At 37.9% G+C, this 12,214-nt stretch overlaps 1 protein-coding gene across 1 annotated transcript; it reads right to left on the minus strand.

Annotated features, from left to right (window-relative positions):
* Positions 1–2,572: 2,572 nt before the first annotated feature.
* On the minus strand, positions 2,573–6,431 carry LOC311300138 (CMP-N-acetylneuraminate-beta-galactosamide-alpha-2,3-sialyltransferase 1-like; the record flags this gene model as incomplete). The annotated part of the gene is made up of 5 exons (XM_084424271.1): positions 6,182–6,431; positions 5,426–5,634; positions 3,988–4,033; positions 2,798–2,917; positions 2,573–2,725 (listed from the first exon to the last, which is right to left on the minus strand). The coding sequence occupies exons 1-5, from the start codon at positions 6,359–6,361 to the stop codon at positions 2,573–2,575; spliced, it is 708 nt and encodes a 235-aa protein (XP_084280397.1). The 5' UTR covers positions 6,362–6,431.
* Positions 6,432–12,214: the final 5,783 nt, after the last annotated feature.

Genomic DNA, 12,214 nt, shown 5'->3' on the forward strand with positions numbered 1-12,214 from the left:
CAGTGCACAACCTTAAAGGAGAACTCCGGTCAATTTTAACATTGAGCTAATTTTTGTGTAAATTTGGAGTGCTGTCAGTACAGAGAACAACGACAAAAATCTGTGTTGCCTACACCGTGTTATCCTCTTTTTAAAATTTGCACCCTGTCAGATTCACCCGTGTTCACTCTGAAGGAATCACTCACATGGCTGGGCACTTGTAATGACACATCATCAAGGATGTTAAGAGGCTAATAGCAGGTTTAAAACTTGCCCCATTGAAGTCAACAGGGTGCAAATTTTAAAAAGAGGATAACACGGTGTAGGCAACACTGATATTTGACGTTGTTCTCTGTACTGACAGCACTCCAAATTTACAAAAAAATTAGCTCAATGTTAAAATTGACCGGAGTTCGCCTTTAAGCAATGGCCCTACAACGGTGGTTAAATGTCAACGTTGTGACAACGCTCTAACAACCTTCACCACACAACGTAGTTATAGCAACCTTTTGGCCATGTTGTTAAAACGTTGTTAGAAGGTTGGGTACATTGTGCCAATGTTCTGTGTTTGCTCTGAGGTAAAGTGTTCTGCAGACTTAGCAACGATTGTATTGTACAGTACAATCATAACATAGTATGTAGGCTACAGACATCTCGTAATACGGTGGCCGAGAGGTGCAAAACAAATCACAATTACAAAAACAAAATAACAATTCAGAAAACAAAATAACAATTCAGAAAACTAAATAATTCAGAAAACACAATGACAATTTAGAAAACAAAATAATTCAGAAAACAAAATAACAATTCAGAAAACAAAATAATTCAGAAAACACAACGACAATTCAGAAAAAACGGAAAAGCTTTTCGTTTTCATTGCCGAGTTCACGCGCATAGGTTTAGTTACCTATGATCACGCGCGTGAACTCGGCAATCGACTACTTTGGACTTCAACCGAAAACAGGATGTAAACACAGGTATTTGCGCTGGCTTAAATAACATCATTTTTATACATATCTTTCACATCTACTGCAGTCAGATTCACCCTGACTAATCCTCTCAGCTAAAATTTGCACCCTGTCAGATTCACCCGTGTTCACTCTTAAGGAATCACTCACATGGCTGGGCACTTGTAATGACACATCAAGGATGTTAAGAGGCAAATAGCAGGTTTAAAACTTGCCCCACTGAAGTCAACAGGGTGCAAATTTTAAAAATAGAATAACTCGGTGTAGGCAACACCGATTTTTGTCGTTGTTCTCTGTATTGACAGCACTCCAAATGTACAAATAAATGAGCTCAATGTTAAAATTGACCGGAGTTCTCCTTTAAGTCAGCACTTCTGTTTTTAACATTAGTGCAGTTTTCGTACTGTTGTATTAGGGATTCACAAACAAATGTATTGTGGCCTAATCCCACTTGTGCATTTTTTTTTTCATTTTCTTATATGAATGTGCGATGTTATGAAACTCAGCACTTCTGTTTTTAACATTAGTGCAGTTTTAGCACTTGTTTTAAGGATTCACAAACAAATGTACTGTGGCCTATTGCCACATTAGGGCAATGTTGATATGCTAGATATTTGTGTGGCCAATTGTACAATGTGAGTTTTATCATTTAACAACTGTTATGAAACATGTTCGCTATTTTTTTTAATGGCAATCATTAAAGATAAGATTAAAACAAAGTCATTTCTGTGTGTATTTGAAAGACGTTTAACAACCTCTCATACTGTCAATTGAATACAGTATATGTTTAACTAGTAGATTAAGCTGGATAATTTTTAACACTCAAAATAAATAAATAAGAATTACACAATTTAGAAGTAACAATTAAACAGGGGTGGAATTATAAAATGTTTTATACTAATGAAACTAAATAAAATTGATTAAGTTCAACTTAATGCATTTGTTTAAATGTAGATAAAATCAATTGACTGCAACCACTTGCGATAAAAAAATTCAGTGTACCTGTTACACATACTTATACTTAATTCCCTGTCAACAAGCTGCTGTCTGTTTGAAGAGCGGTCTTCCACACCCTTCAGAAAAACCTGCTTTGAATGTTTTCAGGTTGACATCTTTGGTATGCCACATTGTCACGCAAGGATTTCTTTCAAATCTAAAACTCTTTCAAGTTTAAATCTATAATTATAGTGTATAATCTGAAATCATTTCCAACAAAAGTTTTTAAAAGTAAAAAAAAAAAAAAAAAAAAAAGGACAAACGTAACAATTCCTATCAAATATTAAAAATGCAGATTGTTCTTAACATCTTGACTTCTCTACTTTCATTTACATACAATATATATACAACACAAGCTATAACCATAAAACATAATTTGGCATAAACATATTAATCACAACTTTGGCACATGTTAAGATGTACATTCATGAAGATACCATCAAAAACAAAATGTGTTAACCGTACACCTTCACAAAAGGACTAAACACCGTGACTAAACATTCAAAGGTTGCCTAAGCAGTGAATTTGAGGTGGTATGACAGTGAGGTGTGTGCTTTAAAGACACGGTATTGCATTTAGCATATTTGCAAAAGCAGCTTCGCACGACAAATTTGTTCGCCTCTTGTTATTTAAATTATAATTTTGTTTTCCAAGTACAGTTGCATCATGGTGTCAAACTCAAAGCTGCCACTATGTGCGCCGGTACGGATTTTATGTGAGGTATTCTCAAAGTAGTGATACCAGTTTCCATATTGGTCAGCACCAAACCCAAATGTAGAAACCTGTACAAAAACGAAGGCTAAAATTTCCATACAATAATAAAATGTAGAAAAATTAAAAATAATAAAAATTACCTGGTCACAGATGTGCAGGGCAAATACAATAGCGAGGAAGCCAGTGGATGGATATTTGCCCCTTTTCAGCAACCATGTCTCATGGACATACTTAATGAAAGCAGGATGTAGAATCATCACCTACGAGAACAACACACGCTAATCACTATTAGGCCTTTTCACACTTGAAATAGTTCATTCTAAACCCCGGGTAAACGGAATCCTGGGTTATCTTTATTCACGTTTCACACTGCTCATTCAATAGACTACTTGCACAACTACTTCTGCGTTCTACTTAGTACATGTTATCTTAGTACAGGTTAGAGCAGGGGTGTCCAAACTCAGTCCTGGAGGGCCACTGACCTGCAGAGTTTAGCTCCAACCCCAATTAAACACACCTGAACCAGATAATCAGACCTTGAGGGTAAACAGCAAGCGTGCAGCCCAGTGCGCGATACGCATTCCTGCGCAGTCTTCTTTTTTAGTGGTGAGTAGAGTGGTTAATGCCTGATGGTCTGTACGCAATTTGAATGTCCAACCCCACAAGGATGTCCTCCATTTCTCGACAGCCCAAACGCATGCAAGGGCTTCCTTTTCTACCATCAAATATTTGCGTTTGGCCTGGGTGAGAGTTCTTGACGCGATAGCCATGGTGCGTTCAGAGTTATCAGGGTGTATGCGTGAGAAAACGACCCTGAGGCCATAATCAGATGCGTCAGTCGAGATGAGTGTAGGCAGATCAGGGTTAGAAAGGGCCAAAACAGGACTAATAACTGATCAACTTATAATAAGTCAACTAATAACTGTTTGACTTCAGAAAAGCTAATATTTGCTTATTCCGACCAGAAGAACTCTGACAATAAGTGTCTGATGTCAGGGTGTAACATGACCTAATAGTACACACTTTGAAGATCAATAGTTGAGAATAATGTAGCCCCATGCAGACCCTTGTCAATTGTGTAAACTGACATCCCTAGTCTAAACCAGTTTTGTGAAAACCTGAAACAAATAAGCTTCGCTCCCCTAAATTCCAAAAATTCTTTGACGTGCCTCAAGTTGGTATGTTAAGTCAGTCTCCCCTATGGTCTCCTTTATCCAGATGACAAAACAGTGCAGTTCAGATTCTACAGTGAACCTTCCAAATGTCGCATGACCGACACAATAATCTGAGCTCCTTATCAGTATGTTAAAAATGTCAAAACATCACTCACCTTATGTCTGTTGGCATTTATGCTCGGCCTGACTTTTTTGTAAGTTCTAAAGACAAGAAAAAAGGGCAAAATGACATACAAGAAATAATAAGGTACCATTAAAACATGAATTTGTTGGTTATCTTTTGCTGTCCTGGTACAACATATCAAATAAACATATATTCACATCCAGATTCCTTTATTTTATACCCATAGGTAAATCAAGTTTCAGTGAGCCTGAGCAACAAGGTCTAAGAACAAGTTCAGGCTGTTTCTCATACATATCATAGACAATACAATAGACAACAATAAAAACAACACTTACCACTAAAACATTATAATAAACCTATTACTTCATCTTATACTATTCATATGATTAATCACTAAAGGGACAAAGCTGTTCTTATACAGTTTTGTTGTACACTGCGGTACTCTAAACCATCAATTAGACGGAAGGTGCTGGAACTCACAATACAGGGGATGACGCCTGTCACTTAAAATGCAAACACCCTTTCGCTGTACCTGCCTGGCATACAGTGAAGCAGGGTTAAGTAGCGGCTCCCCAGTCAACCTACTGGACCATTTTAAAATTTGGTTAATAGAGGTCCAGCTCTTTAAAGATAAATTTCCGTACCAGGACACCAAAAGAAAAATTTACCAAATTGATTTGATAAAAGTACGATAAAACAGAATCAACAGTGTTTTGTCATTTTGAAGTTTCCTTTAAAAGAACAAACGTTGATGCCCCTTTTTACACACAGCTTCACAGTTGGCTTCAAAACTCAACTTCAAATCAATGATTGTCCCCAAGTATTTGTAAGATTGCACACCCTCCAGTGTTTGATCCTTAATGGATGTGACTTTGTGCATAGAAACCTTCTTTCGAACCATATCCTTGGTCTTCAATACATGCAAATGAGAGTTAGGTTAGATCTAACCTTATCCCCAACTCTAACTCTGACTTTGTAATTTCTGCACCAATAGCAGCATTACAATAGCAAAAATAATGACAAGGTTTTCAAACAAGCCACTGACAAAGAGATGAGTGGGAATGCTAAAGATGATGGTGGTGCATAAATTACACACACCAATTTTAATACAGCCACCATCAGTGGGAAACAAAAGATCGATTAAATATCAGTCAAGTCCCAAACTCAACCCAAAGCCAAATTATGATTGGTTGACATAAATGTTGTTCCAGGACCAGCAAGGTTGTAGATCCAAGAACATGTCATACTTCACTTTTGGGGTATCAATACAAGTAGAACTCAGTTACTCTCCTAATAATAAAGCTTCCAAAAGTTTTTTTTTTTTGCAGCAATGATAAATAACCATTTTGAGGTTTAAAAAGAAAGTTTCGGTAAACAGTTCTTACATTTTTATTTTTTTTATTTTTTGTGAAGAACATTTTAATAATCTGGTAAACCCTTTAAACATTGCTCAATTATCTGTTTCTCACCTTGTGATGTTCTTAGTGGTGAAGGCACTGATGAGCCACTCCATATCCAGAATCTTGAATGGGGAAAGCACCAGGTAAGTTGATTTGTCCACGTCTACAGCGCTCTCAGGGTAGATTGTGTAGAAGTATTGTGTTTTATCTGGGAAGAGAGAAAACATCTTCTCCACCACTACTGTGTAGTTCCTTTTGTTCTTATCTTTCTGAAGGCCCTGAAACGTCATGCAAAATAGACTTCAATGTAAGAGGTTTTAGTATTTTGAGGTTCACAGAAAAACTAGTAATCAACAAATGTTGACACACTTGCACTGAACTTCTGTTCCAAAACCTATAGTGAGCTGAAGAGCATGAGAAACTTTACTTAAATTAATTCAATAGAATTTGCAGTGAACATGTTGCCAAGGGAATGACATGATACTCATAAGAATAAAAATACATAGCACACGCAAATATGGGGTAAACAGTAAACTTAATGACTAACAAAACGGATTAATCCACCATCTTGCATGGATTTCTTTCATTGAGCTCATCATAATGCATTCTGAGACATCTTATGCAATAATATGAGCAAAAAAATGTATCAAAAGGGAACATAATCATGCTGCCCGTGTTTTGGAACAACTTTGTTGTGAGCACAACTGTGCTGTCTTAAAACGCTGCCTACATAGCATCCTGCCAGCTTTTGGAAAAGATTCAATGTCATTTTACAGTTATTTAATTCATCACTGCGCAAGGCTTAAAGAAATGTAAGATCAATACCTTCCAATACTCGAAGATATCTTCACTGAGCACGTAATTTTCCCGGGTGAGCAGTGGTTGAATAGAGAGATCATAGAGTTCATTGAACCAAGCACTGTGAGTCTGCTCTCTGACACAGTCTTTACATGCACATATGCCTGTAGAGAACTCATCCACGGGGGTTTGGAACACCAGGAGCATGCAGATTATGATCACACATGACAGCTGTCATATAGGACCACCTATAATGCAGTAACATGCCCATCTTTGCTCCTCTACTCTCCTGATGAAAAAAAAGAAGAAGTTATTTTTGTGGGTTGCATGGCATAGCAGGGCTTGCAAAATATCAAAATCCCTGGTGGGCCTTCGGGCAGGCACTCTTCATATTTTGGTGCCCCGAAATGAATTTAATTAACCTAACCCGGAAAACAACAACCTTCTTTTATGTAGAAAATTGAATAGGAGTCGAAAACATTAAAAAAAAGGAAAAAAAAGTGTTTTTCTCCACTGCCCATGCAATCTCAGGCTGCATCTGAAATCGCATACTTTCATACTGTAGTAGGCGTGTGTCCGAATTTACAGTACTCATAAAAGAGTTGGCAAAAAATACCTGGATGACCTACTTCCTGCAAGATTTTGAAGTGTGCATACGATGGACACTTTACTATGAGGCCAAGCGATCAGAACTGTCACCAGTATAGGTCACGTGATGATGAGAGCATGGCGAATGTAGTATGTCCAGATTACATTCATACTACACACACTCATACTATATAGAACATACTTTTTTAGGGGCTGTGAAATAATTACTTCTTCAAAATAAGTACCTACTCAAAGAGAATATGCGATTTCGGATGCAGCCTCGATCACTAAGCAACAGTAAATTAAGTAAAATTACAAGGAGTGGCAGCAGCACCAATTGTCTTTCCCAAACATCAGAAGAATAGAAGGAGAGGTGGATGCAGACGGAAGAAGAGAAGTAAACACAACTAAAGATGTGCAGATTAACGTCACCTGAATCCGCTGTTAAAAACCCGAACATATGATTTTCACTGATTTAGGCTTGATATCAGCACCCGACCCACACCTAAACACAATCTTACATCGTCACTGTTTCCCCTCACTGCAACATTAAATACGCTCAGCAAAAGCAAAGGCTGGATATAGGCTTTAATAATTTATTGTCATATGCAACACTTTACATATCACACTTGATTGATCCTGGTTAACTATTTGAGTAAAATGCTCCCACGTATGGTACTTTTCTTTCCTTCCTTTGTGTTCTGTTTTTAATCCTCTTTTCTGAAATTGTAAGATTTCCCCCTCATTGCTGCTTAAACAAGTGGACCCCGCAACTGCGTAGCTTGAGAGTCTGCAAATTAGTGCCTGACGGAAATTTATGCTTTAAATGCATTAATATTTCCATCATTATGTTGGAAAACACTTTTATCAGAAAAAATTCTGCTAAGCTCGTGTATGTTTTTAGTTAAAGCTGTTAAGTTATTAAGCAACATCTAAGGATTTTTTTCCTTTGTGTTTTACATAATGACCACTAGTAGGAGGTGCTCCAGGCATATGCTTTCCTTGATTGGTTTTCCCTGAAGAGATTGGCCCTGTCCCAAATGGCACACAATGGCTGGATCCCAAATGGCACACTCCGGCCTTGTGGACCTCCTTCGAGTTCACACTTAGTGACATCAGCAAGTGCAGACCTAAGGGGCGCTGGCCTCGAGGGCACGCGAGAGTGTGTTTTGGGACAGGCTTGATGACATCATGCCACCGAAAGTCAAACAGCCACAAAACTCCTCATTTATCTGATTGGGCGGTTGCAATGATTCCTGGGTAGGTAACTCGTGTGGACTGTGCGAAAGTGCAGGCTTTGCCGAAGTCCGCATCGAGGGCACAAAGGCGGCGCTCGCGAGCACACTTCTGAGCGCTGAAATGTCGAATGGGACACCCTACGGTGTTACACACTCGTACACCTGACGAGTAGGGTTGGGCGGTATTACGGTAATATCGGATACCGCGGGATCTTAAAATAGCACCGGTATCAGTTTCAATACCGTCATTCCCGGCACTTATATAGCCTATAATATATATAATTTATTTATTGCCTAAAAAATGCTTATGTGTGGTTGCAGTTTGGCAATATTTCTGGTTCCAACCGAATGAGAAGAGGGAGAGGCGGTAAATACTGACGAGGCAATTTGTAAATTGTGCAATAAAAAGGTGACCGCGAGAGATGTAAACACCTCTAACGTCGCATCTCCGAAACAACCGCCCACTCACTGCTGCCAGGATACATAAGCGCATTAAGTTTCGTATTTGTTAAAATATTATAATGTTATTTTTTCCATCTTTGTTGATTATGAAAAGTGAACAGCACAAATAAGATGGGATGCATCGGGAGTCAGACGATTTGACCACTTCAATAAATTTAGTTTTGTAAAAGGCCTCTTTAAAACGAATTTCGTTTTGTATAAATTGTATCTAAATTTTTATACAATTTTCATCAACCAATTGCCTGGATTTAATATAATCATGACATGATGGGCATGCCGCTGTCACTTGCATTGAAATCTCATAAAAAAGGCTGTGCCTCACAGACATGACAAATAAATAAAGCTTGAAATTTCTTTCAACGAAACAATTAAAAACGAAAGAAATAGGCAACTCACTGATTAGGCTAAGTAATCCATGATGTGCATTTCTCTCGTTCATACAGAGATGCGATCGTCAATTTCATTAAACGAAACAATTCAAAACGAAAAGAAATATAGTCTGATTAATCAATGGTGTGCATTTCTCTCTATAGCGTTCACTACAGAGATGGCGATCGTCAATTTCTTTAAACGAAACAATTCAAAACGAAAGAAATAGGCTACTCACTGATTAGGCTAAGTAATCCACGATGTGCATTTCTCTCTAGGCGCGTTCATACGGAGATGCGATCGTCAATTTCAGTAAACGAAACCATTCAAAACGAAAAGAAATATAGTCTGATTAATCAATGGTGTGCATTTCTCTCTAGGCGCATTCATACGGACATGGCGATCATCAGTTTCTTTAAACGAAACTCAAAACGAAAGAAATAGGCTACTCACTGATTAGGCTAAGTAATCCACGATGTGCATTTCTTTCGCGTTCATACCGAGATGCGATCGTCAATTTCAGTAAACGAAACCATTCAAAACGAAAATAAATAGACTAGCCTACTCTCTGTAATCCATGATGTGCATTTCTCTCTATAGCGTTCACTACGGAGATGCCGATCATCAATTTCTTTAAACGAAACAATTCAAAACGAAAAGAAAAAGGCCACTCTCTGATTGTGTAATGATGTGCATTTCTCTCTATTGGCGCGTTCACTACAGAGATGGTGATCGTCAACTTCCATCTTTGCAGAAAAGTTTTATTAATAAAAATCAATGGACACGCGTCACCGGATTACAAAGGCACTTCTTGCTTGTTGCACGCACACAGATATTATGTTGAATAATGGTGGGCTCCGGCTCATAATAACAGTTAATGCCGTCGGCCTGACTCAGACACAACGTGCAAGGGTTGGGCTTGATTTTTTTGTTGTTGTTTTTTTGCCCGATCTGGCATTCAGTTTCTGAACGGTGTAGGCACAAGCCAACAGTTTGGTGATGCCGTCTGAGCCCATTATGTCATAATTTTTAATTAGTCACGGTAATACCGTATACCCCGGTAAAATAGGGAGGCGGTTTGACGGTTTCAAAATTCGAATACCGCCCAAGCCTACTGACCAGTAGGGCTGGGCAAAAAAATCGATTTTTCGATTAATCGTTTTTTAAAATGTGGTCGATTCAAAATCGATTCTCAAACGCCAAGAATCGCTTTTTTTCCATCTTTATTTAATATATTACCCAAGTAGGTTTCCTTCACTGTTCATAGGCTTGCAAACTCCGTTTTATAGCTAATGCTGTGAGATTTTATGTTAGTTTTATCTAAATCATAAAATAACCTCAACTAGTGCTGAACGTTTAATCATATCGCAATCGCGATGTCAAGCCTATAAGCAAATATGACGCAAAATGCTGCGATTTTATATGAAATAAACAAATTTGGGCTTTTAACACAATTAATGCAGCATCTGTTATTTTTTTGTCATCCTTTGGCTAGTGTTACATGTAGCTATTCATGTAACACTAGATATTATTCATGCAAACGCTTTTAAACCATTCATGCGCGACAAGACAAAAAAGAGCTCGCTGCCTGTGAATGTCCTGACTGCGACACAGAACAACTTGCGATGATATCGTGCGTGCGCACAAGACAGCCCAGAAGAATAGAGTTATCTTTCGCTCTTGAACGAACAATAACACACACAATTATGCCAAAATGTCTTTTTGTTGAGTATTTTCATAACATAAGAGCAGTCTTATGATGAACGTGAAGAGTTATGACTCTTGAGAGAACGAGGCGTGTGTGAGAGCCGCGTCTCTGAGAACAGCGGCTGGTCTTAAAGGGACAGTACACAGTAGCCACTAATTATCTCTGCCGTTAAAGTTAATCAAAGAACAAAGGGAACAGACAAAAACACTCACTGCTCTTGACTAAAGAACTTTTGTAACTTTGATTAGTCTATATATAATTTATAATTAATGCACCGCAGACTGTTATATAACTTTATTCAATTTCTGTATATGGCCTTGCTGTTAGACAGAAAGGGCACAGATAAAAATTATATGCAATGTTTTTATATGGGTTTATATGAGGATTGTTAACCTGTTTGATAAAGACATGCGACTGTTCTGACTTGTCCAATTTTCAGCATCAATTTTTCATCTTGCATCAAAATCCTGTCTATTCATTGTATGCATTTGAAATATAGAGTTGGGTTCTGTTTTAACTGTACCCAATTGTACCTAAAATAAAAAGAGTTTAATATACAGGTTTGTAGCTCTTAATTTATTTGTATTAATTAAACACTTGAAAACTTATGTTCACTTTTCTTTTCTTTTTCTTTTTTTAATAAATATAGGATTTGTATTAAATATTCATTGAGTCGAATCGAAATCTAATTTACAATCGAAATCGAAAAATCGAATCGAGAATCGAAATCGAAAATCGAATCGAGAATCGAATCGAATTGAGAGCTTGTGAATCGAAATCGAATCGAATTGTAACATCTGAATCGATACCCAGCCCTACTGACCAGCACGCACAATTTAAGGCCACAAGAACGCGAGTCCACATGAAGTGGACATTTGTGATCCAGCCTTCATATGCACTTTCGGTCTTGTGGACTTACAATGGCTGACGCATGCGTGTGTCCGTTAAGTCCATGAGATCATATGTCCCATTTAGTCATTTCAGATTTCAGAAGGGTGCTTGTGAGCAGAGGCGTCGCAATAGGGCAGGCAAGCCAGGCAATTGCCTGGGGCCCCGCATTTCAAGGGGGCCCCCGAGGGCTGATCATTCAAACAATCAGGAATGTTAATATAAAGATGCAGCAACATCTCCGCATCCCCCTTAGTGGGGCCCCTCTCTCGTTCCCTGGTTATGCTTTTAACGTCTCGCCTCAGCAGCCTTTTTCAAACTGGAGCAGCGCTTACTCGCGGTATTTAGCAAATGCATGATTTGATTTGTTAAACATGAAAAGGACGCAGGGACGTGCACAGACATTTTGAGGGGCAGGGGCTCAAGTGAAATAAAGGGCACTTCTCATAATTACTTTTTTTTCTTTTTTTTTTACAAAAAAGTATATATTAACGCAACTCTGACTTCCTTTTTAAAAAATGTATTTAAAAAGTTAATTAATTTTATCTTCCTCAAACTCACGCAATTGTTTCATTTTCAAAAGATGTCTACAAAATAATCAGTTCACACAGAAACCATGGTCTCCTTAGTATTCACTAGGTTTTAGCTTCACACAACCAAGCATCAGAATACTGAATTGCCTTAATGTTTTAATCAAATACATTAATATTATTATTGCTATGCATGTAAACACACACACACACATACACAATAACTGATGGTGACTGACATGTACTTAGTTTCACATTTGAGGGAGGACTGTATCAT

Source organism: Rutilus rutilus (genome assembly GCF_951802725.1).
Source record: "Rutilus rutilus genome assembly, chromosome: 11".
Lineage (NCBI taxonomy): Eukaryota > Metazoa > Chordata > Actinopteri > Cypriniformes > Leuciscidae > Rutilus > Rutilus rutilus.